The following is a 20,180-nucleotide window of genomic DNA, read 5'->3' on the forward strand; positions in this document are numbered from 1 at the left end:
TATGTGCCCTCCTTAATAGCCGTCACCAACCTATCCCAATCCCCCCACCCCCTCCCCTCTGAAGCCCTCAGTTTGTTTCCCAGAGTCCATAGTCTCTCGTGGTTCATTCCCCCTTCTGTTTACACCCCCTTCATTCTTCCCTTCCTTCTCCTACCAATCTCCCTGCTATTTCTTACCTTCCATAAATGAGTGAAACCATATGATAATTGTCTTTCTCTGCTTGGCTTATTTCACTTAGCATAATCTCCTCCAGTCCACCCCATGGTACTGCAAAGGTTGGGTAATCTTCCTTTCTGATGGCTGAGTAAAATTCCATTGTATATATGGGCCACATCTTTATCCATTTGTCTGTTGAAGGGCATCTCGGCTCCTTCCACAATTTAGCTATTGTGGACAATGCCGCTATGAATATTCAGGTGCATATGGCCCTTCTCTTGACGACGTCCGTATCTTTGGGGTAAATACACAGGAGTACAATTGCTGGGTCATAGCATAGCTCTAGTTTTAACTTTTTGAGGGAACTCAACACTGTTTTCCAAAGTGGCTGTACCAACTTCCATTCCGACCAACAGTGTAAGAGGGTTCCCCTTTCTGCACATCTTCTCCAACATCTGTTGTTTCTTGCCTTGTCCATTTTTGCCATTCTAACTGGCATAAGGTGGTATCTCAATGTGGTTTTGATTTGAATTTCCCTGATGGTTGATGATTTTGAACACTTTTTCATGTATCCGTTAGCCATTTGTATGTCTTCATTGGAAAAGTGTCTGTTCCTACCTTCCGCCCACTTTTTGATTTGATTATTTGTTTCTCATGTATTGAGTTTAAGAAGTTCTTTATAGATCTTGGATACCGGTCTTTTATCTGTAGTGTCATTTGCAAATATCTTCTCCCATTCTGTGGGCTGCCTCTTAGTTTTTTTCACCTTTTACCTTTTCTACAAAGAAATCATGTATATAATATGAAGATTGGAGGGGAACCAATTTGTATTGAACAACTTTCCCCAAACCCTGAGGCATGTTTACTTTCCACGAAGACCAGAGATGAAATTCTTGACTAGGTCCAACCCCTGCAGTCTTCTCGGTCTGGAGGGGACTGAGAAAGTCCACCCTAGCCCTAGAATGATCTGGACTACCGGACAAGTGTTCCTCAGAAAAATAATCAACTACTCACCACTATAGGCCCTGGCAATTTGTGAAACTATGCATGAGGTGTAGACCAACTCAACTATATAACCAGGACTCTCCCCTGAATCAAGGTCAGGATATCGTTAGATACCATTTCCAAAATCTCTGTTATAGGCCACGGCATGCTCCATAGGAGGGAAAACAAGCACAAGAATATCAATTGAGATATCAATCAACAGACAATTAATCAAGAGACAAGAAACATTATTAACTAATGTCCACCACCCCCTAAAACCCAGGAAAGTTCTCATTCAAAAGCAATGTTTTGAGGAATATGTAGTTATAAGTCTTCATGATTTGGGGTTAGAAGCCAGTTTCTTAAATGGACAAGCAACCCAAGAATAAATAGATAACCCGGATTTCATCAAAATTAAAAGGTTTTTGTTTCAAAGGACACTATCAAGGAAGTGAAAAGCCAATCCACACAATGGGAGAAATATTTACAAATTGTATATCTGATGGAGGTTTGCTATCTAGAATACAAAAAAATACAAAAAAAAAAAAAAATCAAAAAACCCCAAAACCCAAAAAGCCTCTTACACTAAGCCATAAAAAGACAGCCAACTTAAGAATGGGAAAAAGTTTGAGTAGACTTTCTCTAAAGGATAATACCAATGCAACAATGAACACATGAAATGGTGCTCAGTATCATCAGTCATTAGGGAAACACAAATCTAAAGCACAGTGAGATATCACTTCACCCCACTAGTATGACTTGTAGAGAAATGGAATTCTTTCAAGTTCTTAGGGGGAGTGTAAAATGGTGTCATCGCTTTGCTGTGGAAAATAGTTCGGCAGTTTCTCAAAAAGTTAAACATAGGGTTACATATGACTGAGCAATTCTGCTCCTAGGTATATAGCTAAGAAAATTGAAAATACATGTCCACAGAAGGGGAAGAGTAGCCTACATAACACAGAGATGCAGGAAGAAGAACACTGAGAGAGCAGGGACAGGAAACAGTTTCCAAACTTCATTGCATAGATTAACTCTGGTTTTTCTCTTATGTTCTTGGTTTTTTGTCATTTGTTTCTTTGTTTTGCTTTAAAGAAAACTTTATTTACTACATATATCCTAAAAATGTGATGTAAATAGAGGAAGCTATTTAAATAAATTTAAATAAATTTAAATAAATTTAAAAGCTTTTCAAATACAAAGCAACTAAAGATAACTAAAGCACTAGCATGTTTCTTGTGTTTTTAATGGCTAGAGAAAAAAAAAAAACTAGAGAAGACACAGAGAAGAACATCGTGATAGTCTGCGACTTTGGAATCTTTCCCTTAAGATCTGTTTTACCTTAAAGACAAGTGGGATGAGTTCATGACAGCCCTTAAGAATACCTGTTGGGAGGGGTGCAGTTAGTTGAGCATCTGACTCTTGGTTTAGGCTAGGGTGATGATCTCATGGGTTGTGAGACTGAGCCCCTTGTCTCACTCTCTCCCTTTACCCATGCCCCCATTCTCTCTCTCAAATAAATAAATCTTTAAGAAAAAAAAAAGGGAAATTTCTTGGGAAGCTATTTGTGCCTTGATGATTTTATACACACATAAGAATGAAGAATGAGAACTATGCTGACATCATTTTTTAGAAAGAGATGGGCACTGTGGTCTCAGCACAAGGTGGACAACTATTGAGAGTGGCCACTGAGGGTGGGTCCCCATCAGTGATGACCTTCAGGGGAGACCAGGCAGCCTGGTGTATCAGCACGGCCTCGGCAACTGGAAGGCAGTGGCTCCCCGGGTTCCATTGAAAGGCCCAATGTTCCAAATCTGTTATTGCAAGTGCAGACCGCTACCTGGCATTCTGGGTGCTCCCTCTGTCATTCCGGTTGGAGTCTGAGCTGGGGCAGGGCCTTTGGCTATCAGCTCTGGCATCTTGAACCTTGTTTTTGTGGTTACCGAGTCTCAAGTGCTGTGGGGTGTTGTTCAAATTGTTCCCAACAGTAAGTAGAGAATTCCTGTATCCTCAACCCTCAGTCCTGATTTAAACCTACTTGATTTCACTGGGTTTTAACCCATCCTGTGTTTGGGGTTCTTCTGCTCATTCCCCAGCTCTACCTCTTCTGCCACACGTCACCATGGCAGCACCTCTTGGCCCTCTTTCCGATCCTGGGGCAGAAAAGAGCCTCCTGAAAATCAACCAGGACCTTCAGTCCCAGCTGGAGAAAAGCAAGCAGGACTTCCGAGACCTCAAGGAGAAATTCCTTATATCCGAAGCTACTGCCTACTCCCTGGCCAACCAGCTGCAGAAATACAGTAAGTCCTACAAGGTCATGCTCAACAAAGCGATGGCTGTCTGTATTCCTTCTGAGAAACTAAAACCCTCTCCAGATGTTGTCCTTTCTATTTCCACTGTCACGATAAATTTCATTCTGACCACAATCCAGGAATAGTAGAGGTGGGTATTTTACCCTCAATTTGCTGAGGATGGGAAAACTGAAGACAAATAGGTTAGCAACCTCCACAGGCTAGCTGTGACAAGTAGGGTGGGGTTAGAGTTCACAACCCAGTTATTGATTCATGGTGCAGACACAGAAATGCCTGGTCCTCTCAGGATTGTCTCTGTGCTGTATCAGATCCTGCATCACAGTGACTGCAGAACTCCATCAGGTCAGGTTCCTCTGATATCCCACTGGCAAAGCACCGAGCTAGGGACACTAGGGAAACATGCTGATGGTATACATGGGGGGAGGGTAGCAGGTTACATGACCTGCTTTCAAGGAGATAGAGGTGGGTTCTGCTTTCTCCGAAACTGTGGTATCCATGAGTGACGCCATCCACACAGTGACTCCCCTGGTGAGAGGGAACCCATGCAGGCTCTGCTTCCTGGCTCCACAGAGGCCATTTGATACCCTGTGATAAGGCTGAGCGTGTTTCCGGGAACATCAGACAACCTCTGCTACCTCCCCTGTATCTCCCTGAGCTGGGGAACCTTCAATGATGTAGGGAGCCCAACAGTTTGAGGCCTGGGCCATGAGACATGTGGCCAAGAGAGAATGAGGGTGAGTATGGAGACCACGGCCCCAGGAACCACCCAAGCCAGTGCGTGGGGTAGGCTCTCCCCCACAGTCAGCCTGAAATGAGTTGCTCGGTGGCCTTATCTTTAAGAGGGGGCTGCGGTGCAGAATGGGGCACGTCACAGCCGAGCGATAGGAAGGAATCCTGACAACTCTTAGCCCGAAGTTTTCTCATTTTCTCACAATCTGCTTCCAATATAACAAGGGGAGGTATAATTAAAAATGATTCATGCAGACAAAAGTAAAAATTGAAGCCTGTTATTTAGGAAAGTGAAGAGATGATGAGCTTTCAGGGAAGGACAAACAAAGTTTTATTTACAACTTTCCCGATAATCATCCCATTAACTGGGAAAACAGTTGTGAAGATTATGAAATCAGGTATCACCCAAGGGCTTGCGGTGGAGGTAACACAGCACAGGGGTGAAGAGCATGGGCTCTGGGCCAGGCTTCCTGGACTCAAATCCAACTGCCTATCTTCCTGTGCCTGAGATTCCTCCTCTGTTAAACTACTACTATCGTGCGTGCTACTTCTCTGAGTCGAAATGAATACTGAGTAGTTCCTTGCGAAGCTCTAACAACAGAGCCTGGCACCGTGTAAACTCTGTTCATAATTCTACTGCTTCTAATAACACACACTTTATTAGGATTTGGCCATATTCCTTCCAGGTCCTTCTGGTTTTATGCATTCTAGTTCACACGAGTGTATCGGGTGAATTTTTACCTTTGAGATACTTGTTCAGTATAGAAATCCTAGTTCAGGGGACCCATCGGTCCTGGAGTCCTGGGGGCCTTACGTCATGTCCCTGCTTAGTGTTTTACTTAAGAGGCCACAAGACTTGCTATGGCCATGATCAGGGTCGGTGTCAGGGGATACGAATCCTGACTCTGCCAAATACCTGCTACTCACCGCGTCTACTTCCCCTCTGAGCTTTGGGGCTGTTCTTTCCTGGGCTCTGAAACAGGGAGGAATCGAATGCCCTGTAGTTAGGAGGCTGAGGAATGAGAAGTGGAGCTTCCCGTGCAGAGCCTGGTTACCAGGGTTCCATTTGCGCTGGAATGGACCCCATCTCCTCCCTTGAAGACAGCGAGCACCGCAGCATATCCAGCTTTCCACTGAGACAGGCATCTCTGTTTCTCAGAGTGCGAAGAGTCCAGCGATATCATCGAATCCGTGCTGGGGGAGAAGGGGCAGCTGGAGAAGAGAGAGCGGGCAGACACATTGGCTGAGAAGCTCAGGTAAGCAGGGCTCTGTGTGGGAGGCCGGAGGGAAGCTGTGGGCATCTCTGACCTGGGGCAGCAACAAGTCTGGGCCAGAAGGGCAGAAACCCTCACGGCAGGCACGTTCCACAACTATGTCTAAAACAACTAAGACAACAGTGATTGGTAAATGATGGACTCCAATGACTCAGAGCCTCATTCTCTCTTGTAAAAAAATATCAAAGTCGCCAAATTCAAGGGAACAGTTCGTGGCATTTAGCACATTCACAGTGTTGTGAGATCACTACCTCATTTCCCTTTCACACAGTCACGACCTGGCTGACTACAGCTTGTCATCTGTTCCTTCAGCAAATGCTGTCCTCTTGACCCTGCCATTCTCCTGAGCTCAGGACTTAACACCAGCCCTACGGTCCACACTTCTCTGTCTGCCAGTGTGTCCATTCGCTGCACGATGCACTATATGGAGTTTTCCAGGGAAATGGGTGTGCCCAGAGTGAGCAGCTGAGGGACATGTCTGTGACGTGTGCTTAGGAGGACCCCTGGGTCTGTTTCCAGAAGGAAAAGATGCAAGGGATGTCAAGGGGGCTCACAGGAACACTCTCTGATACAGAGGAGGCCTTGTTTTACCTTCTTCTTTCTCTGCCACAGGCAGGTAACCACACATGTGCACAAATTTGTTTCGGCGGCTGCTTGTGGGAAATTCTCCCAGAAATCTCCCCAAAAGCTCTTATAATCTATTGATCCACTCTCTGCATTGTTAAATTTTCTCTCTGTCCCACCGTAGACAGTGCCATCTGCTGATCAAAGACCAGACTGAAGAGCTGACCCGTTTATATGATAAGTTACGCGAAGGGAGAGATGTTTGCCAACTCCTTGATAAACACCTCGAGGACCTCCTCTCCCATGATGACCAAGGACAGGGCTTCCAAGACCAACTGGCTGAGGGACGCAGGCTGGCCAAGTGCCTTGCCCGAAAGCTCAGCTCAGGTAAGGCAGCCAGAGGCCCTGATTGCACTGAGCTGCTGCAAGGCCCTGGGCTCACAAGAGTCTTCCCACTTGCCCTCACACTGTTTGTAGCAGCTGTCCTCTGTTCCCCATTGTGCGCAAGGCCATGAGAGGACCAGGACTAGAAGGTGGTAACAGAGAGGAGAAATGCACAGGCTGGAGGTCATAGTGCTCCACATGTCTGCTTCCTCCCTGAGAGAACGCAGCCCTTGGGGCAGGAGGCAGCATCCACCAGTGTTAGATCCCGGAAAGAAGACTGTGACAGGAGGCAGCTAGTTAGTGTGCTAGGATCCCCGCCTAAGTGGGAGGTTCCCGGACTCAGCCCAGTCTGTATGAACTGTGGGTGAGAGAGTGAGGTTTACTTCGTCCATATCTGTCTCCTCATCTGTAATGTATATGAAATAACCTGTTGTCACTGTAGTGAGCAGATACGGAAAATTCATGAATGCACTTTAGACAAAGTAGAGCCCCTGACCGTGTGGAGTTGGATGAGGAACTTGATGCAGTAGGACTTGGAGGTGGGAACGCTGTTTAGACTGGAACATGTTTCCTAGATGACCCCTCAGTAACACTGGAGCCCATGCGGGGGCCCATGAAGTCCCCGGTGGTTGCATATGGGACAGGGTGGTTGTCCTGTCCTCAGGACAAGGAGGAGGCTCTATGTGAGAGCTGTGAATGCACAGAGAGCCTGTGCCTGTGGCGCGACTCGCGGCACGCTGCTAGACACAATTTGCAGAAGTCAAGATTGAAACTGGACAAGCATCCCCTGATATGGACAACAAGAGACAGTAGAAGTTGTTGCCCAGGGTCAGTGATGCTGATCCTCAGAATCAGAGACACACTGCCTGATGCATCAGAAAGCCATGCCACAGCAATTCTTAAGGACAGTGCCCTAAATGCAGTGGATGCCTAGTCATGCAAGGACACTTATGTCTCTCGGGCCATAGAGGCCACTGTGTTCATAGTGGTGATGTGGGAACAGCTGACAGGACATTTCTGAATTTATTTGCAGAAAATTATGACGAGGAGGAGGATGAACATGAAGAAGAAACATGGACCCCCAGGTGACAATGAATGTTCAGTAACCAGTAATGTGTGGGTAAAAATGGACAGGGTCTCAGAAAGAAAAGGAAGTGAGGTCAAGAGAGTCACAGATGTCAGATGCAAGGATTAGCAAAACTATAGGTGGTCAGCAAAGAATGGCCCTGTTGCCTGTTGTCTCTGTGGTGCTGTAAACCAAGATGGATTCACCAGCCTCAGGACTCCCCATATGGACAAAATACCCATTCTTTCCTGTGACTGGACACCAGGAGAAGATGCGTATCTACTTCCTACACAGCTCTGTAAGGGCCTTGGTAGGAAGGTGACCAGCAAAGGAATTGGTACACAGACACTAGCAAAATTAACCAGCAAGAGAAGTAACTTACCAAAACCAAACACATGGGGTGTCATGTGACACTATTAATACAAAGGTGCCTAGCAGCCACACATTTCTGCAGTCTGCAGTGACTCCAGAGCTGTAACCACTTGGTCAATCTATGTTAAAGTCAACACGACTCAGGCACGTGCTGGCTGCCCCGGGCCTGGTTTCCCTCTGTGCTTCATGCCGTGCCTGAACCATACTGGGGTGGTAGAGTCTCATTCCTCGTCAGCCCTGCTGTGGGCAGTGCTCTGCGTATCTGCTGCTGCTACTCTCCCCTCATCCCCCATCTTGGCTGCCACACTTTGCCTCTTGTAGGATGGATAGCTTTTTCCCTCTCCAGGCGATGGCCCATTGCTTCTAGTGACCATTCCCTATAACTCCCATCAAAACCAGCTAGGAAGCCATGATGTCTGATCCCCCCGGTTTGATCTGTTGTCATTCCTGTCTCACACGGCACAGCGTGGAGCAGGAAGAAGTCGAAAAGAAGGAAGTCCTACAGGACAGAGTGGATGATTGCGATTTGACCCCTTCAGTTCTGGAAGAAGGGTGTGACAGCAACCAGTCTTACAGTGATGGTGAGTTCCCATTTGAAGAACAGGAAATTGGCTCTGTTCTGGATTTAGCCAGAGAATGGTCCCATACCAAAGGGGATGAAAGTCTATGTGGTTCCCCAGGTAGTGTCCCTATTCCTTGTTCCTCACACCCTGTGTAGACTCAGAGTCTTAATCCCCATAAGTAGATCCTATCCTTACAAACTGTTGTGATCCAGGCTGTAGGACTGTGTTTGATATAAGACATTCCATGAGTCAGCGAGCTTTGCTCAACTCCTGTCTAAGTCACAGCACTTTTATGTCTGGGCCACTGTCAATCACTGCTCTCAAGGTGGCCCTGCCAGACTCATATACCTCTCCAGCCCAGGCACAGGAGGTCACTTCCAGACCTCCTAATTTTCACTGTATCTCTTTTTTTTATATAATGATATTTTTGATTATATTATGTTAGCCACCATACAGTACATCTCTGGCTTTTGATGAAAAGTTCGATGATTCATTAGTTGCGTATAACACCCAGTGCCCTCCCTACTACCCATCCCCAGCTTATCCCATTCCCCCACCCCCTCCCCTCTGAGGCCCTCAGTTTGTTTCTCAGAGTCCATAATCTCTTGCTCCATTCCCCCTTCTGATTACCCCCCTTACTTTATGCCTTTCTTCTCCTACCGATCTTCCTATTTCTTATGTTCCACAGATGAGAGAAACCATATGATAATTGTCTTTCTCTGCTTGACTTATTTCACTTAGCATTATCTCCTCCACTACCATCCATGTTACAGCAAATGTTGAGACATCGTTCTTTTTGATAGCTGAGTAATATTCCATTGTATACATGGACCACTTCTTTTTAATCCAGTCATCTGTTGAAGGGCATCTTGGCTTCTTCCATGATTTAGCTACTGTGGACAATGCTGCTATGAACATTGGGGTGCATATGGCCGTTCTCTTCACTACGTCTGTATCTTTGGGGTAAATACCCAGTGTGAAATTGCTGGATCATAGGGTAGCCCCATTTTTAACTTTTTAAGGGACCTCCACACTGTTTTCCAGAGTGGCAGTACCAACTTGCATTGCCACCAACAATGTAGGAGGAATCCCCTTTCTCCACATCCTCTCCAACAATTGTTGTTCCTTGCCTTGTCAATTTTTGCCATTCTAACTGGTGTAAGGTGGTATCTTAGTGTGGTTTTGATTTCAATTTCCTTGATGGCTAATGATTTTGAACACTTTTTCGTGTGTCTGTTAGCCATTTGTATGTCTTCAATGGAAAAGTGTCTATTCATGTCTTCTGCCCATTTTATGATTTATTTGTTTCTTGTATATTGAGTTTGAGATGTTTTTGTAGAACTTGGATACCAGTCTTTTATTTGTAGTGTCATTTGCACATATATTCTCCAATTCCAGGGATGCCTCTTAGTTTTTTTGACTGTTTCCTTTGCTGTGCAGAAGATTTTTATCTTGATGAAGTCCCAGAAGTTCATTTTATCTTTTGTTTCTCTTGCCTTTGGAGATGTGTCATGAAACAAGTTGCTGTGGCCGATGTCGTAGAGGTTGCAGCAACCCTCTTGGAAGCAGTCGGGTTCTTCGCCAGGATCTCGGGGGAAAAGAATCAACTTGTTGTTGGCATAGACTCAAGACAGGATGCTGTGATGATGGCCTGTCATACCAGGGTCACTTGTTTAATGGCTTAAGAGAGCAATGCCAGTGATTGCTTGCAGGGCCCTCCTAAGCCCTCCTGGATGAGTTCTCTCACGGTTGCCTGTTTTTAATCTGCTTCTGTTGCTCTCCTGTGCTACATGGGACCTAAGAGTGGGCATGTGTGAAGGGGAGTCTGCGTCATGTAACTCTTTCTCTTCCTTTATTTGCAGAAAACCAAATTGATCAGGAGGGACCGAAAGGACAAGAGTCAGTTGCCCCCAGGTAATTCTGAATACTTGGGGGCTGTGAATTCAAAAGTGGCACCCAGAGAAAAGCAGAAAGTGCTGAAGAGACCTATATTATCTATTCGGTCGATGACCAATTATCCATTTTCACCACGTTTTCTGTTTTTTTGTGGTACTGGGATTGCTTGCCATTTCTTAATTTCTTCTCTAGTTGAGTAACCCAAAGTCAGCTGACCCAGGTAAACTAATATGTCCCAGGGATGGCTGAGCTCGCTCATTCTGTCCTCTGTGCTTTATTGAGAGATGCATGTCTTCTTTCTGCCTGTTAGATTGATCATGTTGACATGTGTTCCTAGCAAGAACATATCACAGCAAGAAGACAAACATATACTATCGTGCCAGATATTGAGAGAATGAGGCCTTTCTGGATGAGATAGCTGGGACAGTCGCTTGGCCACTCCATGCAGAACTGGATGCCATTTGACAGCAAGGGGGAAAGCCACCATTCTGAGACTCTGTATGTAGAGAGTCATGACTGGATGGCACAGAGATAATTGAGGCTCCTTCCTCACAAGCTTGCTGTTTGGCCTGTGCGCTGAGCACTTACTGTCCTTTCTATCTGCTGCTCCTGTGACAAACAGAGCTTGTCGCACTCAAACAAGAAGAGTTGTTTCTCTCTTGAATGGGTCAGCCTCTCTGCTTTCTTGACCATTCCTTTGTCCCTTCCATCAAAGCCAGACAGGACATAGGATTTCAGATCCCTCTCAGGTTAATCTTCGGTTGTCCCCACCCTGCAGGCTCAGCGGACAGCTGCTAGAGGTGGTAGAGCAGGTCAGCTCCCGGGACTCTCCGGATAATAACAGCTTGACATATTCAGTTCTTCCCGAGCTGTCTGACTCCTACCAGCCTTACAGGAGCGCCGCCATCTTCTCACCTGAGGACCTGGAAGTCTGTTCCTCTCTAGAAGTGGCCAGTGAGTACTCCATTGTCAAGGTGATAAAGCTCCAACTGGACAACCACATAGATCTCCTGTTCTTTGTACCCCAGACCTCTGCTGTGCCGAGAGAGGTCATCCCTGTGGGGAGGCCTTGTAGAGACATATTGATGTGAACTGGGCTCTAGGATTGAGTTTGAAGCACAGATGTCAGGTGTGTCAGGGAGCTTTGCTCTCTTCCTAGTCCCAGGGCATGCGCATGTCATGTTGGCTTCTCTGTCAGGTCATTGGGCCAAAGGAGGCAGGACAAACTCAACTCACCTCAGCAAGATGAGCGCAGAAGGTGTCTGTCAGACCTAATTTGGACGAAACCTCTCTTCTCACCTTCAATAAGCTCTACGTTTCATCTCTGAGCCAGGTCCTTTACGAATCTATGCCTGCCACTGTCAGTTGGCATTCTTATCCAGGGTTAACTGGTTTTGCTATTCTAAACCCCGCTTGTGTCTCTCCTTTGGGTTGATTTGTCTTCCTAAACAGTTGTCTGAAAACCCACCCTCAGTGCCTCCAGTGATAGCTTGTTTGTGTGTTTCCCGAAGCAGAGCTGTGCTTTGCATTCCCCCACAACACGAATTGAGCCAACGTTCTCTGTAGCACCAAAGACTCACTTTCATTTGAGGTTTTGTCATTGCATTCCATCTGTTCACTCTCAGTGTATAAGTTCCAGTAAGTCTCAACAAGCAGGCTCTCTGATGAGAGAAGGCTGAATTCTGTAGTACTCCTTTTAGAATGATCAGAGGCTGGATCCCCAGAATCTGTATGAAAAAGATAAGTACAGTGTTTGTACAGACTTAAGACAAGGGCAACCGTGATGATGATCTCCTAGAAAAAGTAAATTTTTCCCAATGCCTCAGGCCAGGAAATCAAGCCACTTATCATAAGACAATATCAGAAGCACCCTGAAATATTCTTCTGCCTAAACCTGTTCTCACATTGAGCATATCTGAGTGCCCGGCAGGCATTAGACACTAGATTTTAATGTACCGAGCAGGATCTGCTTAATGACTGCCCTGTCTTTATGTATTTACAGAAAATCAAATCTCTCATAAGGAGGAAGAAGACCAAGGCCCGATAGGCCCCAGGTAACTCTGAAGAATCCTGGGTTGTTATTTCAGTGGTTAAACTGAAGGATTGCATTTCAAGGAAGAAACAGAAACTGCCAGACATGCCTGTTTTATCCGTTCTCCAATCACAAAGTACCTTTGTTTAACCATGAAGTGTGGCTTCACATGTTACATGGTTAAGTTCCATTTACTGACCCCTTCACTTCAATAACCTGCAGGGGGTGGAACTTCGTGAATTAGCAGTCACTGGGATTCTCTGCATTCCCCTGTTCTCTCCTTTTGGTAAAAGAACAGTGACAGGCCTATCTGCCTCTCCCTGTTTGGTGTTACCACACCGAGGATATATTATAGCCAAAGAATACCTAAAAAAACCATTCTCGTCATAAGAAAGAGGCACCAACGACAGAAAGTCTCTCCATATGGATGTTGTCTTTTAAAGCCTGTGTTCACTTGGTCACCCAAGGTAGTATCAACAATATTTATGCAAAAGTGTTGAAGCCACCTTGAGGATTCTCCATGCACGCTGGGAGCTATGTGTTCCATTCCATAGTCGTTCAGTTTGTTGCTCAGAAGCTTAGCTCTGTGGCCACTATCCTGAGCACCTTTTGTTCTCTATCTGTCTCTACTGCCCCCACAGCAGCCACACTCTGCCCCTGTAACAGGATAGTTTTTGCTGTTAATCACGGCTGTGCCCCTTTGTTATGAGTATACTTCTCGGCCTCCCATCAAAACCAGTAGGATGCTGGGGTGTCTACTTTTCTTGTGTTGAACTTCAGATCTCCCGACCCTCCCAGGCTCACCGCAGAGCTGCCAGAGGTGGAAGAGGATACCCCATGTGACTCCCTGGATGAATGCTATTTGACTTATTCGGCCCTTCCTGACCTGTCTGACTCCCTCGGGACTTGTAGCAAGGCTGACATCACCTCATTAGAAGATCTGGACATCTGTTCTGCTCTGGAAGTAGCTAGTGAGTCCTCCATTGTCAAGGTGATAAAGCTCCAACTGGACTCCCAAGTTGACCCCCTCTTCTTGGGATCCCAACCTCTGGTTGTGCAGAAATGTGTCATCGCTCTGTAGAAGCCCAGTAGACATAAGGATCTGAGTCAGGCTCTAGGACACACTTTTTAGCACAGACCTCAGGTGAGTCAGGCACCTGCCCTTTGTTCCTCATCTCAGGCCATGCTTACGGCTTCTGACAAAAGTTAGGACATTTGATTCAAGGCAGATGTGACAGCTCACACTCACTTGTACTCCACATGCAGAGGTCTCTGTCTTTGTTCCTGATTTCCATTAAATATCTCTCTTCATCTGCAATGCTCTCATTTTCATAGCTGAATATTGTCTCTTGAATTTTTGTACCTGTCCAAAGATGTTGGCAGCCTTACCTACATCTTTCGATTTGTTGTTTCCCTGCCTGATTGCTCTGACTCCCAGTGTCTGTGTCCTCTATGTTGGCTGTCTACACTGAGTTGTCATCAGAGTATCAGGTCATCAACATCTCTACCATCAGCTTGCTGCAGGTTTCCTTGAAGCACAGCTGATTCTGGCGTTTGCCCCTCCCATGCATGGCTCATATGTCTGTAAGCACAAAGAATTGTACACAAAAGCTTTCTTTTGACATGAGGGTTTGCAGATTCCATCCATCAGTCTGGTCTCTCTGTCTAAATTCCCTTAAACCATTTATCTCATGGCATAAGGTAATGAGAGAAGGTTGCTCTAAGTTTTTAGAAGGTAGGTAAGCTGTTCCCCAGAATCTGTGGCAAAACACACGTTTCACTCTGTACACAGACTCTTGAGATGTGCCTCTACCACAGCAGGGAGCTCATGCCCAATGGCTCAGGAAAGCAGACCAAGGCACATTCCCAAGACACTACCTGAGGCCTCCTGGATGGTTACTCTCCCAATATCCTGCTGCCCCGCTAAGCGGCACACAGTCCGTGTGCTAGTTCTATCAGATACTTAATTGGAATGTACACATGGTGTTGTTGAACGTGACTGGCCCTGTCTGTATTTATTTGTAGACAGTCATAATGATCTTGTGGAGGAAGAAGACCAAGGACGGATTTATGCCAGGTAACTCTGAAGAATCATGGGCTTTAATGCAGTGGTGATGTCTGAGGATCTTGGCTCTCGGCAAATCTAGAAAGTGCTAAATGTACCTATTTCATCCACTCAGACACCCATAAAATAGTCCGTTAGCAATGTTCTCTGTTTCACTGTGGTACTCATATAGGCCCCTTTCTTTATGCGTCCCAAATTTGGAAGCTCAGGCCATTGACACAGGTATACTAATCAATCACAGGATTTCTTGCATTCTCACGGTCTCTCTTTGTATTGAGTCCAGCCTAAGATGCACATCTGTCTCTGCTGGTTTCGCATTATGACGCTGGCAGGAATTCATGGCAAGAAAAGTGTGTAAAAAAATTCATATCTCAGTGTTTAGATAAGTAGGACTCAGACACACGAGCTTTCTAGGAATCTACAATGCTGCCAGTCTGGGATTGTCTTGGTGCTTTCTGTAAATGTCAACAAAACGTATGCAAAAGTGTTGATGCTGGTTTTATTGTTTTCTGAGTGTGCTGTGTGTTGTGACTGCTGTGTGCTGGGGTGGTTCAGACTCCTTCCCTTTAGTCTCCCATTCTGGCCATGCTCTGGGCCCCTCCAGCTCTTGCTCCCTCCCTGCCTGCCTCATCTATCCCCAGTACATCCACACTCTGGCCCCAGATGGAGGCAGAATGGTTCATGGGAAGAAGACTTCGGATTTCTTTTCTATGCCCAGTGCTTCCTCCCTGCCGCCCAAAGCAGCTGGGACTCCATGTTGACTCAACTTTCTTGTTGCATCTCCAGTCCTGCCTGTCACACGAGGCTCCAGAGGGAGCTACCAGTGGCAGAAGAGAATGAAGACCCGCAGGACTCCCTGGATGACTGTTATTTGATTTCTTCATTTGGCCATGACCCGCCAGACACCTGCAGACCTTACACAAGTGCTTCATTCACATTTGATAAGCAGGAAACCTTCTTGGGTCTGGATGTGGATAGTAAGTACTCCCATTGTGAGGGGCACAACATTCCTGGGTGGAGGGGAGGTCAGGAAGCCTGTCTTCTCTGTATCCAACAACCTAAATCGGCTGAGACGTGCATCCCTGCCAACAGATCCTGGAGACTCAAACTGGTTAGAACTCTGCTCTTGGATTTCATTTCAAAAACACTGGGTTACCTGGGTGGCTCAGTTGGTTAAGCATGCAGCTCTTGATCTCCATTCAGGTCTTGATCATAGGGTTGTGAGTTCAAGGCCCACGTTGGGCTCCACACTGGGCGGGGAGTGTATGAAAAAAAGAAAAGGCATTATGTGGGTCAGATAATTTTCCTTTCCTTCTGTCCCAGACTTCCCTCTGCCACCAAGCCCCCTCCCAAGTGCAGGCCCTTGGTACCAAGTCAGTTTAGAGAGGAGAAATGCAGGGAAGAGAGCAAACCTTCAGCCACCACTATGTCAACTGTAGATATCTGGGTAACAGGACTCTTTCTTTTCTCTCCTTTTTCTTTCTTGCTTTCTTGCTTTTTTGTAAGAACCGACTTCTGCTACTCATGAGATTCTATTGCCAGTTGTATATCTGGTGTAGCATCCTGCAAACTCTCTGGCTCTCCACACAGATTTGCATGTGCTCCATATTTGCAGCACCTATGATATTGTTGCTGAGCTCAAAGTTTTGGCTTCTGGGGAGCCCAGAATGCTCAGCATGTAGATAGAAGATCCTGAGCACCCAGTCCTAGCTGGACCCCGTGGTTTCAGTGAAGCCGAAGCTCTAGCCCTGGTTTTCCATCCTCCACGGATGGTGTCCTTTCCACCCTGTGTGCAGCTTCAGTGATTTTCTCCCCGTCAAGTGTTGCTCTCAGTAGCATAATGTCATGTAAATGATCAACGGTCCGTGCACCTGCGGTGGGTATTGGCCTCATTCTGGAGCAAAGCAGAGTTGTTCCCCTCTCCAGAATCTTCAGAAAAGTGCTGCCTGCTCAGCAAGACCCCCTTGGGTCACACTCGCACAGGAGTGCAGGCTAACACCCAATTCTCATTTCTTCCCACTCAGGCTACAATTCGGACTTTGCTTCTGGGAGAAGCGTTTGCGTTGTTAGCCGACTTTCCTTGCTCATCAAATCATCTTGTAGGAGCAGCAAGGAGTGTATGATGTTCCTCACTGTGTCAATGTTGTCTAGTGAAATTGGCCATGAAACATTTTGTTCCTTCATCTTTTTGGTCAGTTAACAGTCTCTCCACCCTAGGACCACCTTCTCCCCTGTTTCCCATTCCTCTCGGAGGGGCCAAGAAGCAAAGGCCTCCTCAGGATTACAGCAATTCAGGAAGCAGAAATGAAACACACAGTTACTTTGCTTCGTTTGTCTGCCACGTCCCTTTCCGTGCCCGCTCACCAGCAGCGCTGCTGTGCTGGAGCTGCTCGTGTCCTCGGAGGTCACTCTGCAGTTGGTGTGGCATCTCCTGTGAGAGCTGAGGGTGCTGAGGCTCAGCAACGTCATATCACCTGCCCAGGACCCCTGGCCAGTGGTTATGGGACCTCAGATCCTCACCAGCTCAGACTGCCCACTACTCTCCATTTGGTCCTGTCAGGGCCTGTGTGGGGATGGGGTTGGCCCTGTCCTCTCTGCTTTTGTACCAAATTATTTGAAACAGTTGTAAATGTAACCAAAAAAGTTGCAAGACTGCCCCCAGAGATCCCTGTGACCCTGCCACACATCTGCCAACTCCTACCCTGTGAGTCACTCTGTCCTGTGAGCAGAGCCAGTGGCTCTTTCAGCCCCTCTGAGAGATCAATGTCTCCATGAATCTCCATCCAAAAGCACTGAGAGCTGAGAGGTCCTGGGCCTTTTCTGTTGTCATGAGGGGTGCCCAGGAGGCTCTTCACTTGGCTGCCTGGCACCCCTGTAATGCTGCCCAGCTCCCACTGACAACTCCTTCTCCCCATGCCCTAAGAACTCTCTAGGCCCTACTCTCTCTAGGCTGTAGGAAGAAGGTTACGACTAATGGAATGATAGAAATGAACTTGTGTGCCATGCCAAGGCCTGGTGGACTGAAGGGGGTGATTTTCACCTCAGGGGCTTTGCAGGCTGGGCACCTGCCGTCCCAGCATCCCTAGGCTCGGACATAACACTGACATCTCGTTCATACACATGATGTCTGCCTTTGTACCTGCTCGCAGGGTGGTCTCTCAGACCGGAAGGGACATCAGACGTGGGTGTTCTGGGAGTGCTCAGCTAAGGAGCCCTGGGGTGGGTCCCATTGAAATCTCTTCTTGCTTCAGCCCTGATGCAGGCTCCCTGTGACCAAGGCACATCGAGTGGAAACGTGACTTTCCAAAGGGCAGAGGTGCAAATGTCAGGAGCACAGACACAGCCAAGCACCCAGGTGGCCAATTCTCTGCAACAGCGGCTGGAACAGCAGTTGGATTGTGGTGACAACAGAGCCAGGCTCAGCCTCTCCTCTGCCATCGGGAGCCTGGACGCCAAGATAGGTTCTGGGAACCAATGGCCGCTCTTCCAAGGTGAGAGGGACGGGGAGTAGGAAGTTCTAGTCCCTGTGTTGGTTGTCACAGGCTTGTGGCTGGAGGCAGCAACAGGGTGAGGTCGAACCCCATGATGCTCCAATCCAGCGAGGTCAGCAAGAGCCCGGGGTTTAGTACCAGCTTTGCCCCAGGTCTTGGGTTTGCAACTTTCTGGCTCTATAACTGGCCAACTTATTCATCCTCTTACCTAGTTTCCCCTCTGCCCCTTCATCGGAAAGCGCAAAACTAGTATCTCCATTCCATCGATGCGGGGAAGAAGAAACGGCATAAATTCTAGGGGGCCTGATTCAACAGAAATTGCTTGACAACATCTATGAATATGTCATGTCTAATTTGTGGGTCGCTGTGGGGCTTTAGCACTCAGCAAATGGTTTCGGGGCATTGTTTCATGGGGGGCGGGGCAGTTGTCAGCGGCTCCACTTTCACCAGACCCCATCTTCCCTGGTTTTCTCAGAAAGGCTTGTGTGCCCAGTTTTCTCTCCTATGACACCTTCGAGGCAATCTTCCCTGTTCGGTGCTCACAGTCACAATGGTAATACTGGCCTCACAACACTTTCTCCCACTTATTTTTCTTTCGTCCCTTTTCTAAGGACATAAGTGGCCCCTTTCTTACATGAAGTGCACACGTCACTCTCTCCTCTCATCCTCCGTCTAGTTCATCATCTCCCTTCATGTCCAGGGCCTCGACCCCAGCTTCCTCTTCATCAGCACCCACCTCTGCTCAGATTTCCTAATGACTGAGCTTTCTGACCTTCCCCTCGGTCGTGTGTTCCTTAACCTCCTGCCTTCAGTGCCCCTTCCTGGAGCGTGGGGTGGCCTGGGGCTCCTCTGTCAGAACTACCTGAGAAATGGGGAGATGTAGTTTTCAGGTGGAGGTGACATAAGCAGTAGACTATGGCACCGGGGAGAGGCCCCAGAGAAAGAGCTCAGGGAGTGTTCGGGGAAGCACAGCCCCGACAAGGGCCTTAGAACTGGTGTAAGGTGATATCTCAGTGTGGTTTTGATTTCAATTTCCTTGATGGCTAATGATTTTGAACACTTTTTCGTGTGTCTGTTAGCCATTTGTATGTCTTCAATGGAAAAGTGTCTATTCGTGTCTTCTGCCCATTTTATGATTTGTTTATTTGTTTCTTGTGTATTGAGTTTGAGAAGTTCTTTGTAGACCTTGGATACCAATCTTTTATCTGTAGTGTCATTTGCAAATATATTCTCCAATTCCAGGGCTGCCTCTTAGTTTTTTTGACTGTTTCCTTTGCTATGCAGAAGCTTTTTATCTTGATGAAGTCCCAGAAGTTCATTTTATCTTTTGTTTCTCTTGCCTTTGGAGATGTGTCACGAAAAACGTTGCTGTGGCCGATGTCGTAGAGGTTGCAGCAACCCTATCGGAAGCAGCCGGGTTCTTCCCCAGGATCTCGGGGGAAAAGAATCAACTTGTTGTTGGCATAGACTCAAGACAGGATGCTGTGATGATGGCCTGTCATATCAGGGACATTTAATGGCTGAAGAGAGCAATGCCAGTGATTGCTTGCAGGGCCCTCCTAAGCCCTCCTGGATGAGTTCTCTCACGGTTGCCCATTTTCACTCTGCTTCTGTTGCTCTCCTGTGCTACATGGGACCTAAGAGTGGACATTTGTGAAGGGGAATCTGCTTCATGTAACTCCTTCTCTTCCTTTATTTGCAGAAAACCAAATTGATCAGGAGGGACGAAAAGGACAAGAGTCAGTTGCCCCCAGGTAATTCTGAATACTTGGGGGCTGTGAATTCAAAAGTGGCACCCAGGGAAAAGCAGAAAGTGCTGAAGAGAACTATATTATCTATTCGGTCGATGACCAATTATCCATTTTCACCATGTTTTCTGTTTTTTTGTTTTCTTGGATTGCTTGCCATTTCTTAATTACCTCTCTAGTTGAGTAACCCAAAGTCAGCTGACCCAGGTAAACTAATATGTCACAGGGATCGCTGAGCTCGCTCATTCTGTCCTCCATGCTTTATTGAGAGATGCACGTCTTCTTTCTGCCTGTTAGATTGATCATGTTGACATGTGTTCCTAGCAAGAACATATCACAGCGAGAAGACAAACATATACTATCATGCCAGATATTGAGAGAAAGAGGCCTTTCTGGATGAGATAGCTGGGACAGTCGTATGGCCACAAAATGCAGAACTCGATGCCAAATGACAGGAAGGAGGAAAGCCACCATTCTGAGACTCTGTGTGTAGTGAGTCATGATTGGATGGCACAGAGATAATTGAGGCTCCTTCCTCACAAGCTTG

At 46.8% G+C, this 20,180-nt stretch overlaps 2 protein-coding genes across 2 annotated transcripts in view; one reads left to right on the forward strand and one right to left on the reverse strand.

Annotated features, from left to right (window-relative positions):
- Nucleotides 1-20,180, reverse strand: part of LOC125281757 (myomegalin-like) — a 155,084-nt gene that overhangs the window by 100,494 nt on the left and 34,410 nt on the right. Inside the window, 2 exon segments of the mRNA XM_057310761.1 lie at nt 11,878-12,024; nt 15,551-15,644. The gene's annotated coding sequence lies outside the window, so the exon portion shown is untranslated.
- The window catches only part of LOC125281759 (neuroblastoma breakpoint family member 6-like), a 36,630-nt gene that overhangs the window by 7,289 nt on the left and 9,161 nt on the right, over nt 1-20,180 (forward strand). The window contains exons 3-14 of the mRNA XM_057310742.1: nt 3,234-3,437; nt 5,338-5,434; nt 6,201-6,403; nt 7,434-7,485; nt 8,304-8,477; nt 11,076-11,251; nt 12,300-12,351; nt 13,110-13,300; nt 14,355-14,406; nt 15,181-15,371; nt 17,646-17,885; nt 19,588-19,639. Coding sequence (XP_057166725.1) covers nt 3,260-3,437; nt 5,338-5,434; nt 6,201-6,403; nt 7,434-7,485; nt 8,304-8,477; nt 11,076-11,251; nt 12,300-12,351; nt 13,110-13,300; nt 14,355-14,406; nt 15,181-15,371; nt 17,646-17,885; nt 19,588-19,639 — 1,658 coding nt within the window. The 5' untranslated portion in view covers nt 3,234-3,259. The remainder of the gene's footprint in view (nt 1-3,233; nt 3,438-5,337; nt 5,435-6,200; nt 6,404-7,433; nt 7,486-8,303; nt 8,478-11,075; nt 11,252-12,299; nt 12,352-13,109; nt 13,301-14,354; nt 14,407-15,180; nt 15,372-17,645; nt 17,886-19,587; nt 19,640-20,180) is intronic.

This window comes from Ursus arctos, unplaced genomic scaffold, assembly GCF_023065955.2.
Source record: "Ursus arctos isolate Adak ecotype North America unplaced genomic scaffold, UrsArc2.0 scaffold_12, whole genome shotgun sequence".
NCBI lineage: Eukaryota > Metazoa > Chordata > Mammalia > Carnivora > Ursidae > Ursus > Ursus arctos.